Source organism: Argiope bruennichi, chromosome 8, assembly GCF_947563725.1.
Source record: "Argiope bruennichi chromosome 8, qqArgBrue1.1, whole genome shotgun sequence".
In the NCBI taxonomy this organism is placed as follows: Eukaryota; Metazoa; Arthropoda; class Arachnida; order Araneae; family Araneidae; genus Argiope; species Argiope bruennichi.
Genome location: NC_079158.1, coordinates 119,743,149 through 119,769,800, shown reverse-complemented (window position 1 = coordinate 119,769,800; position 26,652 = coordinate 119,743,149). Strand labels below are relative to the sequence as shown.

The 26,652-nt window shown below is 29.3% G+C and overlaps 2 protein-coding genes across 3 annotated transcripts in view; one reads left to right on the top strand and one right to left on the bottom strand.

Moving 5' to 3' along the window:
- Nucleotides 1–10,805, top strand: part of LOC129980981 (uridine-cytidine kinase 2-B-like) — a 32,200-nt gene extending 21,395 nt beyond the window's left edge. The window contains exons 7-8 of one of the 2 annotated variants that reach the window (XM_056091543.1): nucleotides 722–775; nucleotides 5,295–10,805. In XM_056091543.1, coding sequence (XP_055947518.1) covers nucleotides 722–775; nucleotides 5,295–5,413 — 173 coding nt within the window. In that variant the 3' untranslated portion in view covers nucleotides 5,414–10,805. The remainder of the gene's footprint in view (nucleotides 1–721; nucleotides 776–5,294) is intronic. The other variant, XM_056091544.1, reaches the window with a different exon arrangement.
- A 463-nt stretch (nucleotides 10,806–11,268) lies between these two features.
- LOC129981346 (uncharacterized) overlaps nucleotides 11,269–26,652 on the bottom strand; it is a 53,076-nt gene continuing 37,692 nt past the window's right edge. The window contains exons 7-8 of the mRNA XM_056092161.1: nucleotides 13,925–13,985; nucleotides 11,269–11,448 (exon numbers count right to left, since the gene is read on the bottom strand). Of these exons, the coding sequence (XP_055948136.1) occupies nucleotides 11,350–11,448; nucleotides 13,925–13,985 (160 nt within the window). The 3' untranslated portion in view covers nucleotides 11,269–11,349. The remainder of the gene's footprint in view (nucleotides 11,449–13,924; nucleotides 13,986–26,652) is intronic.

Here is a 26,652-nt window from a genome sequence, read left to right as displayed (position 1 = left end):
TAATTTATAATTAATTGCTGTAAATATTCTGGAATTGGAAAATGTTTTTCTTGAATAATTTGAGTAATGTGTTTTAATATGAAAATATTAAAATAGTGTATTGCCATCATGCAAATATTTAAATTTTCTTAATTGGCCCATTTAAAATTAGGAAAGAATACAAAATTCTATTTTTATAAAATGAAACAAGTCAAGTTAAATAATAGTTTGCAAATATTAAAATATACCATGCAAAAACCAATGGAAATAAGAAAGAATAACATTAAAAAAAATTCTGCATCATATTGGGAACTTTAAAAAAAAAATGTGATTCTTTTAAATATGAAACATGATATAAAAATTTTAATAAGAACAGATCATTTAAAGACATAATGACAATTTTCTGTCATTAAAATTTTTGTGTATATTTGCTTTCAGTGTCAATATATTGAAAAGAACTTAGTGCAGTAACAGTTTTTTAAAAATATTTTTCACAATTCTCTGTTTGTACGTATTAATTCATATTTATATAATTGTATACTTACTTTTTTTCTTCCTAAAATTTTTTAAATTTCTACAAATGTTTAACTTATGTGGGATTATTTAATTATTACTTTTCTTTTTAATTATACCATTAAACTGGCAATTCACTTAATACACTATCCTTAGCTGAATTTATTTGATGTCGCGGTAGCAAGAAAGAAATCACTATAGTTATCCCTTCCCATCCCCTATTTTCCAGTTGCTATAGATCTGATTGTGAAGCACATCCAGGAGTTGCTACGACAGTCTTCTTGTAAAGACCGAGACCTTGACTATCAGCCTGCAAAATTACTTATCTGATGTGCACTAATAACTGTATCTTGACCACAAGTTAATGTGTTTGTTTGCATGATGTTTGTTCCTGATGTGATATGTGTGTATGGTGGTGTGTTCGTCCATTTTTTTTTTTAGAACTTGACCTTTGATATGTCGATAAAATATCGCCCCTTATTTTTTTTCGTCCTTTATGAAAAAAAAGTCTGTTACTACACAGTAGTGTATATTTTTACTGCAGTATTTTATTTGCTGCAGTTGCATTTTTTGTTGGTTATCCACCATTGTTTTACTGATAGAAATTATGTATAGATAGAAAATAGTGATATTCTTTTCATTTCTCTGTAGTATCAGAATTTTTCTCTCAGAAAAGATGAAATTTTTTTTTTAAGAATTTTTTTTTTTTTTTTTTTTTTTTGACATATTATGATGAACTTTTTTGAATTCCCACCTATGATACGATTTTTGAAAAAAAATTAACATTCTTTTTTTTTAATTAAAGACAAAATATTTTTAATTGCAATAATTATTCTTTGGCATGTGTTGACCTTTGTTTAATACTTTTTAAATACAATTTTTTTTGTTGTACCAGAATGAAGCAACACACTTTGACTTAAAAAGGCATGCTCTTGTTTTGATACAATTTGTTATGCTAAATTTAATAACTCTATGTAAGTAGTTTTATGCATGGAGACTTTTGTGTTCAATATAAACTCTTTTGTATCTGCATTTCTTTGTTTCTTGGACATCAAAATAATAATTTTAAATATTTTTTTTATTTCTTTTATTCTAACAAAGTATGGAAAACTAAAGTGTTTACTCTAATATCGTTTTGCTTTATATTCTGATTTTTGAGAATTTACGATAGTTTTATTGTTAGTACTGTTTATTTCTTGCATTATTATACAGAATGAAAATATTATCTTATTGTAAGTTGGAAATAATATTAACTTAAACATTCTCAATGCAAGTGGATAATTTTAATGATGTTCTGCTATTTTTAGTTTTATTGTACTTTTAAGAGTAGAAAGTGCACAACTTATTTGGTATTCTAGCATTTTTAATGTTGTCTTACTATTTATTACATAGTTTTTATCTCTATTATTTTTCAAGAAGTTTGTGACCGATAAATTTAGGAATATATTTTATGTGAGAATATGAATTCAATTTTTTTTTTTTGTTAGCTCACAATTTTATAGGTAGATTTCAATTTTCCTATTGTTCTTGTAAGTTTTCTTTCTACTTGTGACATGCTCAGTGATCTCTTTTTATTATTTTGATAGATCCTTATTTTTTTTTTCATAAATTATTTTTCAGCAGTATTAGTTTCTTGATAGTCCAAAACTTTTTTTAATTAAAATTATTAATTTCAAATTGTTCAAAGGAATTACTCTTCCTTCCCCTTCTGAATTTATAATATAGATTCAGTAATTTTACGAAACATGTTTATAAGTTTTAAAATGAATATGAATAAAATTTCAACTAATGACAACTTTTTTTTATTAGATATAGATTTTTATTAATTTATTTTTATAGATATTATAATAATATTTTTTTATGTTAAAAATTCTTACATGGATTTTTTTTTTATATTTAGTAATTTGCATTTTTGGTTGAAATATTTCTTTATTATTTGCATCTTATTGTTATATAAATTAGTCATGGATGTTTTCTGCATATAAACTATAATTTGAACTTGTATTATCTTTTATTATTATTATTTAATGCTACATATTTAATAAATCCATTATGAAAAAAAGTGGCAAAAACAATTGTGTTCTGAATTTGCATTTCATATTTATATCATTAACAACAATTATTATTTCAATGCACACCTGAAAAAAGATTTTAATGAAAGTTTTGTGATGAAAGAAGAAATAAGAACATGTTGTCAATACAATGGATTCTTGCAAATTATGCAAAGAAATTTGGAAAACCAAATAATTTTTGGTTGAAATTGTATCTTTAATTATTTTTGTAGAACAGAATAGCTTTTGTGTGGGAATACTGTATAGTTTTTTTATTTCACTCAATAGTATCTTTTTGCTTTTTTCAAATATAACAAAAAAAATTTTTGAATTTAAATGGTTTAGAATTTACTGATTACTTAGTTAGACATTTAATCAAAAATTCTGCAGAACCAGTTTTGATTGTGTAATAGTAGAGTTTTTCACCTTTAACATTTCAAAGGAAAAGTAATTTTTTAAAATTATTTTTTTGTATCAGTGATCAATTTTTTTCCCTCTCTTTTATGAAAATCATTCTTCATGAGAGCAAAATCGCCATTCTCAAGAACCCATTGTGCATGCATTGCTTGTATCTTCCAAGGTCAACAAATCTCTCCTTTTATGAGCTTAATAATGGTTAAAATTCATCTTAAAATGTGCTGAATAAATTTCTTAAGAGAATTTAAAGCCAATAGTTTACTATTCTGTAATTTTCACAAACACTGCTGTGAATAAACCAATTCACTTTCAGAAAAGATATTAATGAATTATCAAAAGAAGAATATCATTTGATAAACTATCGAATAAATAATGATAAATAATAGCTATTTTGTATTCCAATAATTTTCAGACTGAACTAAATTGCTAAATTGAATTGCCCTCCGTAATTACTAGAACATCTAGTCACTGATAAATATGTTAAGTGTATCTAATTTAGTTTTCTAATTTATGTATCAGGAATTAGTTTTTGTTCTAAAATTGCACATTGTCTAAACATTCCTGGCACATTTGTTATTGATTTATTCCTTGTTGGATTAATGAGATTTTGTATAGAACTGTTTATACATTTTTAATGTAATATAGTGTGTACTTCTTTTTACTTGACATTACAACAGAATTATTGTACAAGTACACATTTTCTGGTACTGACTTCTTGATACTGTGTGACATTATTGTAGATTATTTTGTTATACTTGAATGAATGGCTTTAATAAAATTCTTTTGTTTTGGGTTACTAGTTGTGCTATCATTATTTTAAATACTATTATCTTTATTCTGACCTGATTTTAATCAAGCTTACACACACACATACACAAGAGATTAGGAACCTGTGTATTTTTTAGTTACATGTGTGTATGCTAATTCATTACTGCGTATCATCTTTTCTATGAAGATTTAAAAAATACTCTTTCGTCAGCATTTCTTAAAAAAAATTTTTTTTACAAACAAAATGCACCTTATGAAGCTAATTTTAAAGCAAAAATTTGTTTTAAATATCTTAGTAAAAGTTATTTGGCAATAAAAAAAAAAAGTGAATGAATATAGCAGTCAAAAGCAAAGGTTTTTAGAATAAAACAATCCTCTCTCTTTTTCAAAAATAAAAATGACTTATATTTGAACTCTCCACATGTATTATCGAATTGCCCTAACTGTTGAATAAAACAAATTGCGTTATATATATATGTATAAAGTTATAGCTGAATTGTGTTAAAATTGACTTTAAATATATTCATGAAGGATTCTCTAATTAAAATGAAGATTATTTTCTAATTCATGCTCTTTTTTTTTTGTTTGCAATTCATATAAATTTTTAACATGAAATTTCCAAAATATGTATTATATTTGAATTTTTATTTGTAGTGCTTAAAATTTGAAGAATCTTCTAATTAGCCATTTAAGTCTTTTTCTCTTTTAAGATTAATGTGGAAATAATTAAAAATTCAATTTAGGAATCTTGTTTATGCAAAATTTTAGCCTTATTATTGGTAATATTTATTTAGGAAATATATATTGTAAATCAAAGTTATTATTATTTTTTTAATTTTGTGCATACTGCTACTTTTAAAATATTGTTGATGTGAATGACTAATTTACTAACTGCCTTTTATTTTTGCAACCTTATCTTTTCCTTATCTATATCCTGTAAAGCTGACATTTAAGAAAACATTTCTCAACTGTCAATTACTTTTACTCTACTCTTTTGTTATTGAAAATTCATTGCCTCTTCTCTGATAATGAAAAATATTCTTCGATTCAGCACTGAAAAAAATTAATCTGTGGGTAGGAACATAAATTTTGCATTTTTTTTTTTTTTTTTTTTTTTTTTTTGTTATTACTTATACACACACACACACAAATATTTGCTAGCATAAAATTGAAAAAAAATGAGGAAAAAAATTTTTCTCTCTTAAGGCAGGAATAAAGAAAATTGCATTTATTCTTTTTTTTAAAAAAATTGAATCAATTTTTAATTTTGCCTTAAAGATTTTGGTTTCAAGTTTTAACATTAGGATTTGGAGAAGACTAAAATACTAAATTACATCCAAAATGTTATAAAACAAGGAATAATTATTTGCAAATATTATGAATTTCTATTATGTACATCCTTTTTTTTTTTTTTTAACAGATGATATTGGGAAGTTTTACTGTATACTTTTAAAACATTTAACTAAACTTTCTTTTGTGGATGAAGAAATTTCATTCCAGTTGTTTTTCTGTAGCAGTTTTATTTTGAATGATGTGTTGACTAAGTAATTCATTGTTATTTTTTAGTTGCCATCTGTATCATAGTACAAACAATTCAAGATCGTTTGTCCCGATTATCTCCACGGAACTCCATAGACCATGGGAACGATAGGAAATCAACTTATTGTATGTTTCCCCCACACTAGGAAGATCAAAAGAATGATGCCACAATTCAGAAAGAAAATATATTTTAAGAAACAAAAAAATCAATCAATTAAAACAATGTTAATATTTTTTTTTCCTGTGAAATTATTACAAGTGTTTAGTGAGAATTGAATACAAATTTTTCTCTTTGTTAAATTTTTATTAGGGAGATGTAATTATGCTATTTTATGTTATTTTCACTTTTGTAGGTTTAAAACCACTTTCTACATTTGTTTTTAATAGAATATTAACTGTAATTTTTTTCAGTGTATCATGTTCATATAAAATAATTCATGCTGCAATAAATAAGACTTTTGCTCCGTTCTTAATGAATCCATATTTGGATCTAGCCCAGTTTACTGATTGAAATGAATCAGAATAGTGCCATGGGTTTTGATCTAATATAAGATCTTGCCTATTTTACTAATCAAATTATCAGTCATGTGTTGAACCATGATGATATATTAGAACTTGTCATTTTTTTTCTGATAAATGTTAATATATGTCTGCCATATTTGTTTAAACTTTTTATAGTCTATATAAATTATATTTGTTTTTTATGTTATATTTTATCTTGTAATATTGTTAATTTAGCATTTTATGAAACATTGATCTCTATGTCATGAGAGTTGAGACCTTTGTATATCAGATAAAAGGTATCTAATAGAGCTTTGATGAAGTGATTCAAAATTTGTTTAAAATGTATTAGATTAATTGATATGGGAAGTTTTTTTATTGTTATTGTGCAAAAATATATTATTTTATTAGTGCTGAAATTTATAAAATTGTTGATTCTGTGAAAAAATGTGTAGTGAAAGTAGGATGATTGTGTATATGTGTGCTTATCGTATTTTGTGCCCAAAGTCAAACAGGTTGTTAATTACCAACAATTCCAATTATATACTTTGATAATATGAGGATCATTCAAAATTCACTATTGTTTTAATTGTACAATTAACTGTACCAAATTTTTTATGATTGCCATTTTCTGCAACTTTTTATTTAAATAATCAATTTTTCTAAAAATAGAATTTTTAATTTAAGATTAAATTTATGCAATGAAACTTTAGCCTATGCACCTATTTTTTAAAAAATTTATAGATATGCTTTTCTGTTATGACTCCTAATTATTATATTAGACATTTCTTTCTTTTATGGCTGTTGTAACAAACAGTAAGTTGCATTTAATATATTAATATTTTTCTGTGCCTATAGATTATATGTATGATATAAATGGAATTTTGTTAATCTAAATCAATATTGTGAGAACATTGCCTGGATTTCTCGATCTCTGCTCATGTTTTGACTCTATCCCTGCAACAATGTGAAATAAATTTGAAAAATTAACATATACGTCAGGTATATTTGACTCCAACTACGCAATAAAGCAAAGATCGCCCCATTTCTCCTTATCTACTGTTATAAGCAACTTAGATCACTCTAAAAGGTACATGAAGTAACAGCTCCAGGTGTTGAAAAATTCTGAGTCTTAAGATATTGATGAAATTTAAAAGATAAAATGGTTTGTTTAGAAAGATTATTATTTTTTGGTTAGATGCAGAGTTAAGTAATAATGATAAGCAGATGCAAGAATGGGAAATTCCAAAAGACAGTAATAATAGTTTATAAAATACCTTTATTAGTATATTAAAAAATAATTTTCTTTTTAATTATTTTCAACTTTTCAGTTTTATTTAATATTATTTCAGTTATTTATTGATTATTATTAATTCAGTATTCAGTTTATAATTCCTTGCTATAAATTTTATTGATGCGTGTCATCAGTGTTTTGTTACAATATCAAATAGGATCTTGTGTGTGGAATCAAAATTTAAATTAATTAGTAAATTATTAAGCTCTAAAAATGATCAAAAGTGTAGTTTTACCAAGAAAATGCATAAGAATTTTAAAATCCTATCACATCATTTTTATCAATACAACAGAAATGAAGTTAAATAAAGTGTATAAAAAAATAACCCAGACAAAATTTGTACTATGAAGTATTATGAAATGCTTAAGGCAATATCTCATTTATTACACATTGATGAATAGGAAAAAAACAAAAACAAAAAACATACTTTTTTTACATTGAGAAAAGGATCTCCAAATTTATTACAACTAATTGCTCAATACCTAAGTATCTTTGCTCTGGAAGTGGAAAATTTTATTTCAATAGCTGTTTTTCATTCTCTGTCAGTTTTTTTATTCATTATTCTCATTGTTGTAATGAAAATATAATACTTAAAGACTTTGTTGAAGTAATTAGTTTCTCTTGTTCTGTGAAAACCATGAAAGAAAATAAGGCTTATATATGCACAATTCTCCAACTTTCACTATAATTTTTATATTATGTGCCGAGTTTTTTGGGTCATAGTAGAATGTTCTTGCTTAGTTATGGTTTTTATTGATAAACTATTTCAATTAGCAATAATGAATATCCTAGAAATGAGGCATATTGTAAAATATCTTATATTTTTTAAAGTGGAAATCTTGAAAAAATATTATTCATTTTTTAAAAGTATATTTAATGATTCAAAATTAATATAAGTTAGAGGAAATATTGATACTATTTTAATGATATTTTATATGCACCAAAACTTAAAAATGTATCTAAAAAAAAATTTTTTTTTCTTAATGTCTTTCAAAAATATTTTATAAATCACATTTCTGGTTTTAATCATTTTATTTGTGTGGTACTTAGTTTTTGTTATATGTTTGCAATATTAAGATTTTTTTCATGTACTTATTTGTTTTTCTTTTGTTGGGTATTATAAATATAAATTATTCCCAAAACTTGCATATGATAGTTTGATATTTTAACTATTTAATTGGTCAGAACAAATATTCTGTGCCTCATAAAATATTTGAGAGGTCAGAACAATGTGCATATGTTCTGTTCAGGATATTTTGATTATATTATCAATCATTTTCATAATTTTTTATTTTCTGAAAGATGACATAATGCTATCTACACTAATAATTTATCAAATCTGTTTTTGGTGCTGTAGATAATAAGCTAATGCATTAATTTTTTTTTTTAAATAATAGATCTGAATTTTTTAATCCTTTTTTTGAATTCTTTTAATATTTTGAAATATTAATTTTAGATTTTATCTTATTAAAAATAATTTTAGTGCATGATTAAATTTTGAACTGCTTTGTTTTTTATGTATGAAATGCCCAGTTCCTATGTTTAAAAACAACAAATTCTAAGAAAGTCATGATGTTGGAAAGAAGAATTTTTTTTAAAATTTGTTATTGAAATTATGTTCTTATATTATAATCTTAATAGAACTTAAGAGAATCTATAGATAAAAGAGCAATTTGTGTTACCTATAAGTATGAATCAGATGTATTTATTTTGTATTCATGTTTAAAAAACTGTAGCCTTGTTTTTATACCATTTAACATTTCCTTGTTAAATAAGAATTAATGTTTTATAACCCTAAAATACAAAAATTATAATTGTTTTTAAAGTTAAATTAATAAATAAAAAGTGTCTAAATTCAGATAGCATTCAAAATATTTAAATTTGATTTCGAATACAGTACTTATATTGTGTGGTGCTTATTTTACTTTAAATAATAAGATATTAGTGGTGCATTATTTAATATAAAATACTTGTTTTAATCAAAGTATGGCTTTTACTGGTAAATATATGTTTTTAATTTTATGTGTGTCAGTAACTACAGTTTTTATTTTCTGTTTGTTACTAATGAGTGAATGTATCTTTGTCATTAAATTAAGGTTTAAAAATGGATTGAATTATAAATAATGTTATAAACAAAATTGTTAATAATTTTTATTTTTATGTGATTCCCTGAGTTCTTGAATGTCATTTGTTAACTTTAAAGAATAAGGTTGCCATTTTTGAAATGTTTTGAATTGAAGAAATATTTTAAATTCACTGAACTCTTCAGCATGAAAAATGTAAAGGAATTAATTCAATTATTATTCTTAAAGAATTTTTTTTATCTTGTATAAAAAAAAAATCTGATTTTTGGAAATACTACCAATGTTTACTAAGATTAATATTACTAATTATTTTTTGTCATTATAATGTGAAAGGTAAATATTTCATGTGACAGTTAATTTTGTATTTATCAAAAATATTTTAATTTGTATATTCCTGCAAAAATTATCAACATTGTAATTAATGAAGAAAAACCATTTCAGAATATTTTATTTTGAAATTATTATAAAAGCTAATAATTATTGACCTTTTAGTTAAAAGCTGTAAAATGCTTTAAAAAAGAATTGTTAAAAAGTGTGTATAAGGTACATTCAAAACATAGTGGAGCTGTGACATATTGTATTATTCCACAATGTGGAACTTTGAGATTTTTCTAGTTGATAAATGTTTTATTTGGTATAAAACAATTAAGGATGAAGTGTTGATGGGTGAAAGAAGTGACAAAACAAATGGTGCCATGTCATGGATTCTTTGTAACAGGTTCGGAGTTCAGAAAGTCAATATTTTTGGGCAGAAGGAATTAGTATGAATGACATTAACATATCGAATCAGTTTAATCAGTTTGTATAGAATTGAGTATACATTATATAGTGTGATTTTCCATAAAGATAAGTAAACTTGTGGCATTATCATAAATACAATCATTGTAATCATGAATGCATTCATTGCATCATAAGAACTTGTGATTTTGTATTTTAAACATAATATGTGCATATGTTCATACACATATGACAGCAAATGTTGGATTTACTAAAATCTTCTATTGACAAAAAAGTATTGCTGTGTTCTGAACCAGTGTAAAGGAATCCATGACATGACATGACATCCTTTATTTTATCATTTCTATTTCACTTAATTGCATTTTATCACAGAGTTTTTCCGATCAGATTTCAATTAACAATTTGTTTCTTCAAACACTTTTAATCAAGACATACGCAATCATCTATCAGAGAAATCTCAAAGTTTCACAATGTGGAATAAAGCTATCAAAGTTACAACCCTACTTTCACTATAACACTTTGGATAAGCCTTATGTTTAAATTATCTTTATTTAAATTTGAAGTTTGCTGCAAGATAATTTTACATGCTTTTGGTGATCCATTTGTGATAAGATTGATTTCTATGGTGCAGCTGTGACCTAGTCATTACTTTTTCTGAAAATGCTCTTTTCAGTAGTCTTTCTAGTTAGATTATCATTATTATGCCATTTTACATAGTTGTGATGTTTTATTGAAGTCATTAACTGTTATTTCAAAAACTGGGGGCCTTCAACCTTATAATAGAGTGGTGTTACTGTTTTTAATGATTATCGATATAGTTCAAAGTATAATTATGCAGTTTGAGTTTGCAAACTGCATCTAGTATGCATTTATTTGTTGATTTTAGTACTTACTTGTTTGAAATAAAGTTTGATTGTTATTTATGGAAGTGAATATTAAATGCAGTAATATACAGAATGAGGCTTCTAAAGAAATGAAAGCAATTTTGGCTACATTTTTTAAAAGAAACAAGCATAGATAAATATTAAAAAATCGAAGAGATTATTTGAAATGATTAATTAATTTTCAGTAAGTAATTAATAAATAATGCATTTTGATTTGAAAAAATATTTAATAAGGAAATTCAACTAAGTTTTTAATTGTTTTAACTAAAAATAAAATGTAAAGCATTTTCCTTATTTTTTATTTAGATGTTGTGGCTTGGTTGTAAGAACTTAGCTTTATGAACTGAATTAACACACACACACATATATATATATTGAATTCATTTTTGAAATGGAGCTGCGATCGCTCGATAGTACTTTTGCTGCTATTATCACAATTGTAGGAGGTTGCCGCAACACTACATTTAGATTCTTGATGAATGGGAATCTGGTAAAACGAATTCTATTAGGAACGTATTTTACTTTTAATGAAAAAGAGATTTTCTATGATACATGGATAACAGGAGGGTTTCATGTCCTCATTAAATGGCTGTGGTGGAACAGGAATTTTTCCGATGTGCAGCAAAATGTTTCTGTGTACCAAATCCTTCTCGGAGTAATCTGTACCATCCATCAATTTTCTGGAAAATTTAGAAATTATAATATATTAATTTTAATGAAATCAAACTTCAATTTTTGAAAAAAAACTATTTGCTTAGCAATAAATTGTGCGATACAAACACAATTTGATTGACAGTTAACTAACATTTCTTTATTCGTTTTGACGAACACAAACTGCTGGAGGAATAGGTTACCCCAAAACGACTTCCACCATGAGTCATCCCAAAAATAGGAATGAAAAGCTTTTGGTATTTTAGTTAATTCTCTCTTTCCATGCGGATGAAGTAATGATTCTAAGTTGATTATTTCCATACCAATGGCAGGATGTGCCTCTTACTGGAGAGGTTCTGCCGAGGCCAGTGATTGCCATTGTTAACTAACCATAGTTTCGATTTCAGTGCTGTCACAGTGGTTATGATCATTAAAATTATGTCAGATGCTTTGGCAGGGCGGGGTAGTTTCGTTGAGGTTACCCAAAGACAGATCGTCAACAGATAGTGAAGAGGTAAGAGACGCGCTAGGATAGAACCTGGGACCTTTTGGTTCGCAGTCCAGTAATATTCCGATTTTACTAAAACAGCTGTTCGGGTAGACGTGCTGTTACTGGCTTATATGCTATTCACCTCAATAGCGATGTAAGTCGGAAACGTAACTGTGCCGAGGTAGAGGGCGTTGATAGGGACCGGTAGCATGGCCGTGCATGCGAAACATCACTCCGCCACCACCCTCAGAATATTGTTAGTGTCAGGAAATAGCTTATCACTTGGCGTGTGGATGTACAGTGAGTAAAAAGAATACATTCCTGAGGCTTTAGGACAATTATGTCATGACCTTCGAGCCTTTAGATGATTTTCTTTCAGTTATTTATTTATTTTGTCATTTTGAACCATTCAATTTTATTTTAATTAAAAATTTGTGTATTAATTGTTCAAGTGGGTAGTTCGAATTTATGGCGGTTCCTAGGCCACCTACTTCTGCTAATAATTGGGCCTTACTATATTGCTAAATAAAGTGCAAGCATCTCCATCTCACCCTTACTTTGGGGGAAATCAAAACGCCGAGGGTTTTCGTATCTGAGAATAGACACTAATATTTTTCAAGCTATTCACAGTAGTTGACTGGCAATCGAAGACATTGTTTGGAAATAAAATCAAACCAAATTTACGAGCACCTCGTATAACGAATTAACAAAATGTTTTAAAGAATGACTCGCTTAATGAGCGATGTTTCGCAGAACGAGTGGTGAGGAGACACTGACATCACATGCTTCATTGACTTTTATCAATCTTTGTCGAGCGCTTATTTGAAGATAATCCCTACATCTACATTGAAGTTTTGACGAATTAGCATTGTCGAATACGATTCTGAGGTATTTGAGCAAGTAAGTGCCTGTGGAACTTGAATCGACAAAATTGTGCCTCTGACCAAGACGATGGGGTTAGAGGTGAATAGCAACAATATTGATGAGCTGGAGCAAGAACCATTGACCAGTTTATGGAGCTGCATTCTGTATCACAGCCAACAGTTGCAGACGATATTTGGTTAGGAGAGGAAGAAATAATAAAACAACAATCTTCCAGTGAGATAAGGACGATGCTGAAAGCATTGGAAATCATTGCATTGTATTTCGAGAAGCATCACCCTAATAGGCAATAGCTATGCGTCCTACAAATTCATTTAACGGGAATTATCTATCCCACTTTCACCGAATTTTGAAGCATAGCCACAGACAAATGTCTTTAGACAATTTTCTTATTACGCATTATAATTAGTAATTTACATTATTATAAATTTGTTTGATTATTTCTTTCAAAATGGAACGCAGTGGTTCTATTTTGCGTGCATTCCTGTGGGAAAAAAAAAAAAAAAACTTTGCATTACGAATAAGATTCGGAAACGAATTAAGCGGGCTTATTTCTATTGTTAACAGGAAGGTATAAATGCACAGATTTAAATTAAATAAAAGATAGGAAAACTAGATGTTTATAATCAACGGCAATTCACGGTGATAACATAAGAAAAGATATTTATTGTATCATAAGTGAATTTTTGTTCCGAAAAAAAAATACATTTAAATGTATTTGATACACCTGAATAGACAGACAAAAAAAAAAATTATATTTTGTCTAAGAAAAAAACTTCTTATTTTAACCGAAAAATATGGAATTTTTTACATAGTTTCAAAAACAGTTTAAAAAAATATTATTACATAATTATTTATTAATTAATAATAATGTAATAAATATTATTATTACATTATTATTTATTCGGTAATAATATTATTACCGAATATTTTCAAAATGTGACATAATCGGTTATTATGGAATCAGAACTCGAACTATTAATTTATCTTAATAATTCGATTTCATATGGTTTTGTTTTACAAATTCTTCCTTATTTACAGAGTAGTTTAAATTATCTTTTCTTAGTTGATTTGAATACTGAAAAATATCTGAAATAATATCGAACAAAAAAAAAATACATATGAGAACTTACGTGCGTTTCATCTAGAACACGCCTGATGCTGAAAGACATGCAACCCACCAGCTCACTTCGCCTAAAAGAAAAAAAAAAAAAAAAAAAAAAGCCGCATTATATTTGCTTCTTGGTAATCCGGCTGATCCCAGATCAGAGTTAACGAGGTTCAACGAGAAAATACATTTTAATTCTATTTTTCGATGTTTATTGTCCAGAAACCAATTATAACCATTAAACTAATTATATTTTGTTGGATTTGGCTCAAATTTTGAAAGATGTCTACTCTAGAGATGCTAATTCTGTGTATCGAATTTTATCTATGCTTTCCTCGTTTAGTAGTTGCTGTGCAAAACTACTTTCGAACAGACAGACTTCATCTGAACGGATTTTGCTCAGAATCTGATAGAAATCACCCATTCGGTTGTAAGTCTGCATACCAAATTTCATCTATCTAGCTCAAAGCTCTTTTGCATTATATTTATCTCAGACAGACAGATGGACATTTTCCAGAAACGTGTTTTTCCAATTCAGTGAGGTATAAAATGTCGAGTTCGAATTTTTTGACGATTATTATACTCCATACCTATGCATACGAGAAAGTAAAAAAGTGGACATAAGATATCTGAAATGTGCTTTATACAATGTAAATCAATAAATCCTGAATTTAAACGTTAAGTTGAACAGTTGAAATATACTAAATGAATATACAAGATGTACTGACCCGATACGGTAACACATTAAAAGTGACATATGAGTTGTGTTGAAATGAATTCTGGTTGAAATTTTAGGCACAGAAGCTTTCTCTTTCAATTTCGGTGCAATCTTAGATAATAAATATTGAAATATTTCAACACTTGAAGAAAATACTTTAATTTTTGCTATTTCCAAATAATTCTTCAAAAAAAGTCTTTGCAAGGAAAAAAAATGTTTGATTATTGTTTTTAGGCTAGCTATTTTTATTTTTCTACTAGCCGCCTTTGGCGACCAGCCGGTTCGCCAATCTTAATGTTCGTTTAAATTTTAATAATTAAATAGGTTGAACCGGAGTTTAACCCCCTTCTTCGCCAAGTTGCGATAACGCTCCAAAGCTGGCAATCTTTATTATGCACTATAATTGAATATCTGCTCCTTTGCTTTTGAACATTTCGCAAGGTCGTTGTTGGCGATTTTTAAAAATTGCTCCAAGCAGGAGGTTAAACTCCGGTCGTACCATTAAATATTTTACGCAATTCCAACTTTAATAGATTCTTCGGCAAAATATTTTAAAACTTCAAATTTTGATAGTCATATAATTCACTCATAATATTATAAGGGCCTTCAGTCATAGCCTGATATGTATCTCTCTAATTTTCTGTTACCCCTCTTAGAAATTATGCTTTAAATTAAAGTGTAAATGATTAATCTGCAATTAATATAATAATATTTTTTGCTGAAACAAAGCATTTTTTTAATACTATGATTACTGATAATAGAGTCACTGAGCGTTTAGACTTTATGGGCACTAAAGAATATCTTTCTTAATTTATGTAATATCTCAAGAATTTGTCAACAAAAATTTCTCAGATTCATCATGAACAGATCGATTCATTAACAATGTTTAATTTTAAATGCATCAAACACTAAAAAAATAAAATGAATCGTTTAAAATAATCGGTCGAAAACAGGTTTAAAAAAATACTTAAAAAACGATGTACTTAAAACTATAAGCATATACAAAAAAGTATATAACTAACATAAATACAATTTAATGACAAAAGCATCCTATTAACCTAAAAATAATTTAAATCATTGAAAATAGGTTAAAAAAAACTACTTAAAAAACGATGTACTTAAAACTATAAGCATATACAAAAAATATATAACTAACATAAATACAATTTACTTAAAAAAGCATGCAACTAACCTAAAAATAATTTAAATCATCCGTTGGTTGCCATGTCAACAGTCAGAAAACAATGCGCATGCGTGAATTTTCTTCGCCAGTTACGTTAACGCAAGTGCGTGAATTTTTCTACTCCAGTTGGGGTAACGCTATGCAGATTATACATTTTTAATTTCCTTTATTCTGTGTTATTTTAATTCAAAAGTACTTCAGAATGAATCTGAAACATGGATTAATTAACAATGTTTAATTTTAAATGCATAAAACATTAAGAAAATAAACAGAATCGTTTGAAATAATCCTCCGAAAAATGTTAACCCTAGCCTCAATTCTGTTGGGAGAAAAAAATAACTGAAAGTTGGCGGTGGGGAAAATGGAAGATTTTTTTGGCGGGAAAGTTAGTTTTTAACTAATAATTAAAATCCTAATTAAAATTTCAAAAAAAGGGACCCCAGGTGCACATTCCCGACCTCTAAGGTATACATGTACCAAATTTGATAGCTGTATGTCAAATGACCTGACCTGTAGCGCCAACACACACACACACACACACACATTGAGCTTTGTTATAAGTATAGATAAAATACGTGAAGCGAAAATCACAACGTAAACATGCAACGTTCCGGTAAACCTACAGTTACCAAAATTGGTACTGTTTTATTTTGTGGAGCGAAGTATTCATTGAGGAAAGGGTTTCTCAAAATTTTAATTAGATTCTTGAATTAATTAAATTGAATTGGGATTTCAACAGCTTTTCTCAATAACATCGGAACATATCTTTTACGAAATTTTTTTTTACGTAGCTATAAAATTTAAAAAATTTAATACCAGTATCTTTTTTATTTTCATCCAATTTTTCTCTATTTTAAATAAAGTTTTCAACATTAATTCTAAGCATAATTTGTAAAACAATGCTGCCTGTTTTTTTAATGAAATTCAGACTAATTGTATTGAAAATCCATCTAATATTTTATTCGTGGATTTTTGCCAATGTATACATCCGTCTGCTAATGTTATAACGATTAAATATTGGGGAGGGGGGGGTATTTTAATTCGAAAGTAGAATTTTTTACTCTCTCACTTTTATTAATATGATAATGATTTTAGACTGACAGTCTTTCTCTAAACCGCATGACGCGCATTCAATGCAACGGCTGATGCAATCAAGCCTAAAACAAAACATTAAGCAAGTACCTAAATCAAAACATTAAAATAATTAGAAATATAAATAAATTAAATGTTCGAAATGGAATTTTTTTTAATAAAAAACGATGCGTCGGAAAAAGCATATAATCAATAAAATTCTGTTAGTTTTAAAGTTATTAATAAACTGTTTTTAAAGTAGACCGGATTCTTTCAACTTTTGTATCATTGGAATGTTGGAAATAAAATTGACAATGAAGAATCTTGAATATTTTTAGTTTATATTTTTTGCTTCTTATAATGGTCATTTGTATTCATTAGTGAGAAATCATGAAATAAAACCAGTTTCAGATAGATGCTATGACTCATTTAAAAAAAAAAAAAAAAGATGAAGGCTGGTGAAGGAAAACAACTGTATAATAAAATGTCAAGGTCATCTTTCAGGAAGCTGTCTGTTAGTTTAAAAAGTCTGTTTTGTCTGATGGTATGAAAGAAAACAATCTCCTCCAATAAATTTTGCAAAAAAATTTGGACATCTGTTGATGGAATTTTAAAAAAATCGTTAGTTTATGAATTATTTTTATTTTTCGTATATCAAGTATACGAAGAGAAAGTATTGGAACCATGAAATAAAATTCGAATACGAAATCTTTAACAATCTCTAGGTTTAGATCTTCCTGAGCCCTAAAAAAACATTTTTGATTTCTCGTATATGAATCAAAAAAAATTCTCGTATTTCTATCCAAAAAAATTCGAACTCGAGATTTTAAAGAATTTCCATATTTAAGATCTTTCTAAGTTCGAAAAGCATATTAAAAAAAAAAAAAAAAAAAAAAAAAAAAAAAATGTCTATCTTTTTCTGACAAAGAAATTTAAAAAGCGCTTTTAGCTAGACGGATGAAATTTGGTGTATGATCTTCACACAGAATTTGTAGATTTCTGTCAAATTTTGAGCAAAATCTATTCAGAGGAAGTCTGTCTGTCCAAATGTATGTTAACACGATAACTGCAAAAACATAGAGAGCTAAATGGATATTTTCTGGTTCACAGTTTTAACACCTATAGTGTAAACACCTATCGACATTTTGAGGCAAATTCAAAAAGGAGCTTTCTTAACGCATTGACTTAATGATGATTTTAAACGCATTGACTTAAATATATCAAATTCGGTACGTAATTTTATGAATATAATTGTAATCCTGCGTCAAATTTAGTGTCAATTTATTTGGAAAAATGCGTCGAAAATGTAAATTCGATTTTCAGTTACTATTAACCTTATACCATGGGTTCATCGCCGAAAAACTCGGACGATAAATTCCGAAAAAATACTAAAGGTAAATATTTCCTAAGCATTGTAGATGCTATGCAATGCGTTCTGTGTCTTACCGAAAAGTCCACAATTTTTGAGGGGTGATGGAAGACAAAATTTTATTAGAGAGAGAGAGCTTCCGGAAGACCACTTGCACTGGCTTAATATTATATCTGTCTGTCTGGGGAATAAGATAAGGCATAAACGCTTTAAGAAAGCCAGATTAAATTTGATATACGGCCTTTACATCAAATTTTTATAAAAATTTGATCGAAATTCCTACCTCAGGAAATTCATCAGTCTCTCTGTCCGAGTGCAAAGAAACAAGGTAATTAAAAATATAAAGAACTAAATAGCAGAAATTTACGCACAGTTTTGGCATGTAATGCGTAAATCTGTATCATATTTTCCCAAAATCTGATGACAGGTCGACCGTCTGTACATTTAAATGCATCAACTGAAAATTGTAAGAGCTAGATAAATGAAATTTGCTGTAAGATAAATGATCTTGTTGCTAAAATTGTAGTTCTGTGTAAAATATTGGTTTCAATCAATCGAAAAAAAAAAAAAATACCCTGTATGCATACGGGGTTTTCAACGTTACACTACGAAGAGTATAAAATGCCAGTGTGCAGAAATCCAAAAATATTAGGCGTACAACTTTACTTTCGCAGTTTTTAGATAGATGGTTGAAGCTGTAAGTGCTGGATGAAATAGACATTAAAAACCTCCCATAGTCAGCTTGGGAATCTATCTATATAACGACAACACCATATTAGTGAATTTGTGTTTGATTCATAAAGATGTCAGTTTTTGAGCCAAATTCTCGTCCAATTCCTATTCCGAGATACATTGAATGCTCTCAAGTACTTATTGTAAGTTTGTTTTTAAATGAAAGAGCATGTCATTGGTGGTTTCAACGCTTCAGACCGAATACAGTGTCAAGGTTATCCTCTGCATTTGTGGGACCAGCTTGATGTAATATATTATGAGCTGTTGAAACCGAGTGGAACAATCAGAAGGAACCGGTATCGAACGCAACTGATGGGTTCGAGCCAAGCATTGAAGAAGAAATGGTAATTGTACCCAGAGAGACACGACAAAGTTATCATCCAGCATGACAGTGTCGGCCACATGCTTCAAGATCACTAGGCATACTTGGAAACGCTAAAATAGAAGGTCTTACTCCACCTGTACTTTTGCTCCTTCCGACTACCGTTTCCTGTAGCTGTACTTTCCAGACATTGCTCCTTCCGACTACCGTTTATTTCGATCAATGACACACGGCCTGGCTGATTAGTACTTCCGATCTTATGAAGAAGACCGAAAATGGATCGCCACAAAAAGAGTTTTTGCTTTCTCGTGTACCTAGTATATTGTTATCGTTAAAAAATTTGGTCTCGAGATTATGACGAATCTCCACGTTTTAGACCTCCTTGAGTTTGAGAAACACAGTTTTGGGAAATATCCGTCTGTCTTTTTGTGAGAAAGATAATCAAAAACGCTTTGAGCTAGACGGCTGCAATTTGGTATAAGGCCTTTACATCAAAATTGTAGATTTTTATTAAATTTTGAAAAAAAAAAATTGTTCAGAGGAAGTCCGGCTATCCAAATATAAGTTAACACGATAGTTACAAAACGAATAGAGCTAGATAGAGAGGACTCAGTAGACAGAATTAACATTTATAATTGTAGACACTTTTGAAATTTTGTGTCAAATCCAACAACGGATTGACTGTCTGTTGGTCTGTACTTTCATAAACATGCAAAAACAGGAAGACTTAAATACATCCAATTTTGTACGAGATTTTGTGACAACAAGTGCAGTTTTGTGTCAAATTTTTGTTTCAATCTGTTGAGAAAAACATATTTAAAACACAAATTCGATTTTCGGATACTGACAACCGAATAGCAGAAATTAATCGGCAAGAAAAAAAAAAAAAAAACTTGGCATGGATTCTACGATAGATTTAGTAAAAATGCTAACTTCAAGCCAAAAATTAATATTCGGTAATTATTGTACGCCAGTGCCATGTAAAATTATATCACTGTCTGCCCTCAAGGCACACGTAGGGATTGCAATACCGGAACAAAATTTCAATACCGGTATTCGGTATTTTATAGATCTTAATACCGGGATACCGGTTTTAATACCGGTATTAGAAATTTTAGAAAAAGAAAGAAAACAAGGTGTTTCTTTGTTTTATTTGCCAGTTTTATAAAAGAGTGTAATATCACAAAAAATAATATGGAACTTATAAATTATAACAGTATATAAAGAATCACAAAAAAGTAAAGAAACAACTTATTTATTTAAATCACAAAAAAAAAAAAAAAAAAAAAATTGTAAATATCACTATTCAGTCTGTGGTACTAATACAAATTTTTGAAATATGATCTTAAAAAACATAATGCATCAGTTGTAATGTCATTAAAGCTGAAAAGTAATTTTGTGTAAAAATTACCAGCTGTCGTAAACGCTCTTTCGGCATCTACGTCTACGTTCTTCAGATAGTGATTTGTGCTGTTCTTTCATGATTGCAACATGAAATTTATTGTTGCATTAGCTGTTAATAAATTAAAATCTCTCCGACATAATGCCTCTATAGTCAGTTTTATTGCAAGTAGAACTGGTATAGTTCTGGATATTAAGACGAATTCACTGTCTGAAAAAATTAATTTGCATGTTTAAGTTGATTATTGCTTTTTGGATTGGATTTCTAAATTTCAAAAACTGTTCCATCATTAGGAGTAAACTGTTCCAACGTGTCTTAGAATATATTATTGACATATATTCTGTTTTATTTTCAGTTAGTATATATATTTTTAATATGAAATTTTTTGTAGGGGAAAATTTAAATATCTTAACAATTTTTCAAACTTTATAAATTATAGGAAGCAATTATTGATGGGTTAATATTTCATCCTCATTAGCAATATCTTCTTCCACAATTACATTGCCATTATCTTCATTGTCAATATCACTCTCACTCTTTCTCTCTTCAATGTCGGAATCCGAAGTTTCTATATCCGCAATATTTGGATTCTTCTATTCTTTATTTTTTTGGTATATTTGGTATTTACTCTTAATTGAAATCCATGAGCAAAGCACAATTGCTGATTTGCACCAATCAACTTTCCAAATTTTTTCATAACTGTTGCTCCATGAGTCGTTATAGATACAATATCTTCTTTTAGGGATAATCCATGTTTCGCTAATTTAGATTTAAGCAATTAATTAAGCCATTAATTAGCTAATTAATTTCGCCAGTTGGGGAGACATAAAAACAAAAACGTATACTATTTTGCTATGTTGGCGATCTCTGTGGAGACAATTTAAAATATTTCTAGTAAATACCGAAAGATCGGTATTTAAACTTGTGAATATCGGTATTACGAAATTGTAAAATGGCTCAAAATACCGGTATTCGGTATCCCGGTATTGCAATCCCTAGGCACACGGATAAATAGTACTGAATGACTGGACCGCCGCAACAGCAACATTGGCGCGAACTGTGGTTGAGTCCTAGTGGACATCACCGGCCACGGTATAATCCTTCCCTAAGGAAGTACGTCCCGGCATCGATGGAAGGAAATAGACCTCTACCTTTTCGTGCACCCTTCAGGGTGACGAGAATCACCTGGAAGCTTCTCATTCTCATTTCAAGGTGCTCCCCCCTGGTACGACAAGTTTATTAGAGAGTATAAGAGAAAGTTCTTGCGAGACTATTCCCATTGGTATCGATATAGCATCTGACAAATGCTAAAAAGAAGTGAAAAAGTAGCAGGTAGCGATGGTTAGTACTTTGAATCATGAATAAGCAATCACTTTTTAAGTAAATAAGTTTCAAATTTTGGAAAATAATGGCAGAAGCAGAGTTGTACACCTAATGACTATTTCGGCTCTTATGACGTTCAAGGCCTGAGTTAAAAATTTTATGCAGGAAGTAATACATTTATTAAAAAGTGTACGGGAAAGTTTCGGAAAGACCAGTCTCGTTGGTATTTTTTTTCCTCTGTAAAGTCACAGAACTTTACAGAATATTTCCATTGAGCGCTTGCAATTAATTACAAGCGGGATTATTTCTGGCAAATTGCTTTGAACTCCCACGCAAGAGGACGGAATAATTCATTTGGGGTGATGAACTTTTGTGAAAACAATTGCTCGCCTACATTCGAGCAGTGCGATTGGATAGCGTGGGCACCAGCATAAAATAATGGAGATCGGAATGTGGAGGAAATACGATATAAGAATTATGAGATTACTTTCAATGAACAAAGGACTTGGAAAAAAAAACTATTTTAGGAATGAAATATACAAAAAGAAAGCATTGCAATGATCAAGAAATCTTACTTCAATATTTCCTCATTTTAAATCTCCAAATTTGGGAGGAAAAAAACAACTACAACAACTTCATATTGGAAATATACCTATAGACCTGATAAATCATTAGCAGATGGAGCTAAACAGATGAAATGTGGAATGCAGATTCCTGTCAATTACTTATGTTAGAGGATATTTACAATATTCTGGGTTTTAGGAGAAATCCGTTGACGAGAAAATCTGTCTGTAACCCGCAAGTTTGAACACAATAATTCAAAAACGCTCCTTGCAAATTTGGCACAAAAATATGATTAAATATTATAACATATAGATTAGCGATTTGTTTTTCTATCTCTGTGTGTACGTGAACGCTATAACAAAATTAGCGGGAAGTGGCGTAATGAAGATGAGTGGCACCCGGGGCAACATGTTTTTCGCAGCCCCCAGTGAGTGGCTAAAATTAAAGTAGTTTAGTTTAGTTATATTAACGTCCCGTTTGAAGCAACACTAGGGCTATTTTGGGACGGACCTCGTCATTTTGAACCGCGGTCAGATGACGAGGACGACACCTGAGCTGGCACCCCCCTCTCCACACCAGCGGGAGGACGTTTGGTCAGAACGGATTTAACGTGCAATAGACCCCCTTACACGACGGTTCTTCGGTGGAATCGGGTCTCGAACCTGAAACCCTCCGGTTCCGAAGCCGAGACCTTACCACCAGGCCACCGTGGCCTCTATAATTAAAGTAAATGACATCCGAAACAGAGTATTGCTTTTGTGCCCCTTTCAACAATTTCTTTCTAAAAAATGACACAATGAGACTAATAGTTTATCTTCAAAGATTCACGCCAGGGGTATTTCTACTTCCCTGGCCACTCCTTCTAGAGCTGTTAATGGAAGTAGTCTCCCGGAAACTTTTCTGCATACTCTCTAATCATCCCCTCCCTTTCCTCTTCCCATATAAAAATTATTGACCTTGGGGAATGTAGTGAAAGCTGCGATTGCTCAAATTTTTATTTTCAAGGTATTATATATCAAAGTTTTGGAGTTTTTTTAAAAGAGTGAAGAGAACCAGGTATGCATTCGTGTGCCCCCCTGCCCTTCTTCAGATACCCCCTTTTTATTCTTCTTTTCTTAATAATTCTTCAACTTCTATTCGGTTTTCCCTTTTTATCCTTCTTTTCTTTGATCAATTAACGAAAATTTCATACATAACGAAAATTTTAGTAATCAGATCACATACAAAATTTTATTTATCTAAGTCCTTGTGTTTTTTGAGTTATCGCGCTTTCATCCATACGAACATATAACTTAACAAATGGTTAACCCTTTGATCGATTTGTTTTGAAATTTGATACGGATTTACGCTTTAAATATTAACCCCTTCGCAGGTAATGACGAGTTTGACTCGTGCATTGAATTACTATATTTTTAAATTCTGCAATTAAGCGAAAGTATTAAATAATTTAAAAAGTAGAAAAATCACTTAAAAACGCTTCAGCATCTCAAACGCACTTATATTATTATAGAAATTAAAACAACCATAAATGTCCTAAATAAGTTGTGCCATCTCATAAGAAAGTTCAGTAAATTCGTAAGTCAAGGGGTTAAAACAATGAAATGTCATCCATCTAGTTCTTTAATTTGCAATTACCACAATTCACTAACTACCAGACAGACAGGCTACTTGACGATGGATTTCGTTTAAAACTGGACAGAAATCTCTAAATTTAGAGTAAGGACCGTATACCAAATTTCATTGATTCAGCATAAAGCAGTTTTCAGTTATCGTCTTTTCTCAGACAAAATTCTAAGAATGGGGTTTTTGGATTTAGAAAGGTTTGAAACGTGATGAGTCATTGAAATTTCAAGGTCAAATTCTTTGACGAATACAGTATTTTATCTTTGTATAGGAGAAAGCAAAAATGCAGCAAGTGAAATAAACTGGTTCAAAATCCGTCTATTTGGATGCTAATTTTGTAGATCCATATAAAATGTGCTTCTTTCAGTTAGAAGGATTTATCTAAAGAATGTACCAGGTTTTATTTACTGTAATTCAAAGCTGAACACCAATCGTATCGCAGAATATAAGTGCACCAGCAATTGAGAGGAAAATATTCCAAAATTTTTTTTTAAAAATGTACATATGTATAAAAAGGAACTTATCTAACAGATTTCGTATCTCTTATCTTTTAATTGGTTGCTTTCAGGCACGATAAGCCACATCTTATTTATCTCAAGTTGCAGACGACACACACGCATTTTTAACTGTTTGCTCTTTTAATTAAAGCGCCAATGGGCGAAGATGTACTGATATAGTTCAAAAATCGTAAATACAGGATGATTATAAAGTTATTTGGCCACTTTGGAGGTATTTGTTGTTAAAATTAATAAATAAAATAAAATTTCATACACATAGTGTAAAAGACATAAGGAAATAAATTCCGTAAGAAAAAATAAATTAATTAATGAAACAATAGACGGTCTATTAAGATAATCCATATCAACAAGAAATAATGTAAAATTTCCTAAAATTATACTTTAGATATTAATTTAAGAGGTATTTAAAAATCTATAATAGCTGAAAGTAAAGACGGGTTTACACTCAGTCAGCTACAAACCATCCAGTAAGACCACGCATGCGCAGTTAATGTATAGTAGCAAGTACTTACCACGTCGAGGCAAGAACTTGCTATTATCCGCTCTCTCAGCGCATGCGCAACCTACTGGAATCTTATAACTAGCTGAATGTAAACCCACCTTAATATGAAACAATCTCTCATAAATTAGTTGAAAATGTTATTGTTATTTTTTTTATTGGTCGCTTAAAATTTATAAGATTTTACGCTTTAAAAGGAAAATAACGACGGTTGGAGATTTACCACCATAATTACAACCGACACATATTACAACTTATAAAGCTGAAATATATAAATTGATCGCTAAAAGCGTCATTAAAAAGTTTCTCATCATGTGTGTATGTATATGTAATAATATTTTAAGCTCTTAATTTAATCCAAATTAATTTCCAAGATTTTATCTTAATTTAGCCCATCGCAACTTCATTCTAAAATATTCTTTTATTTCGTGATCCAATCCCACTTTCGGTTTAATTAATTCCTCTGTAAAAATAATGCGCCATCAGTACTACGTATCAAGAGAAAGTGATATCTTCGGTTGCCCTTGAAAAGGTGTCAAAGATCACCACTTGTATTGAATTGGCGCCTGGCCAGAAATCCTATGTTATATAAGACTAGGTGATTTTTTGTTCGTCCCTTTTCTTACTTCTGTGTTTATACCGCGCTGCGTTTTCTTGTACATAATCATGCTTGCCACTCGGAAGAGAATGAAACTAAATTAAAAATACCAAGTCTCTTCACTGCTTCGAACCTGCATTCTACTTAAACCAAAAATGTTACATATTATTTAGTCGACAGGATTCAAAAATATATTATAAATAAATATATATATATTACAAAAGCTCACAAACGTGTCCACCAACAATAACACAAAATTGACAGCGTCAATATTATCACTAATATTCAAGGATATGGGGTAATTTTGGATATACTCAAAGAGTAAACGAATAATATATTCTTAAATTAGGAATCAGGAAATAATTTATTTTTCCTGCCATATCTATTTCTTGTGATTGTGACTCAGCGGGTCGCTTGCGCTCATACATTCTTAATAAAAAAAGAATTTAATTATAGGGTTTTCTAACGGCCTCTAAAAGTTGATCATGAGTTCTGATTTGCCGTCACTTTTTATGTTAAATTTCTTAAAAATGTGTTTATTGGTAATCAAATCAGAAATTTGCAAACTATATAAAGAGCCAGATGATATTAAATTTATTACAATACAAAGGATTAAATAGGCAGAGCACTTAATAAGATTAGATGGGAGCCATTAAAAAGATCTTTTTGGCTAAACCATTTGGTACCTAAGAAGGAGGGAATGACAACTTGGATGGATTGACTGCCTGGGAAAAAAGCTTGAAACCGATTAAGGTGACAAACGGAGAAGCTTAGCCAAGAACAAGACTGCATGGAATGGAATTTGAGGAAGGCCAGGACCCATCCCGGGCT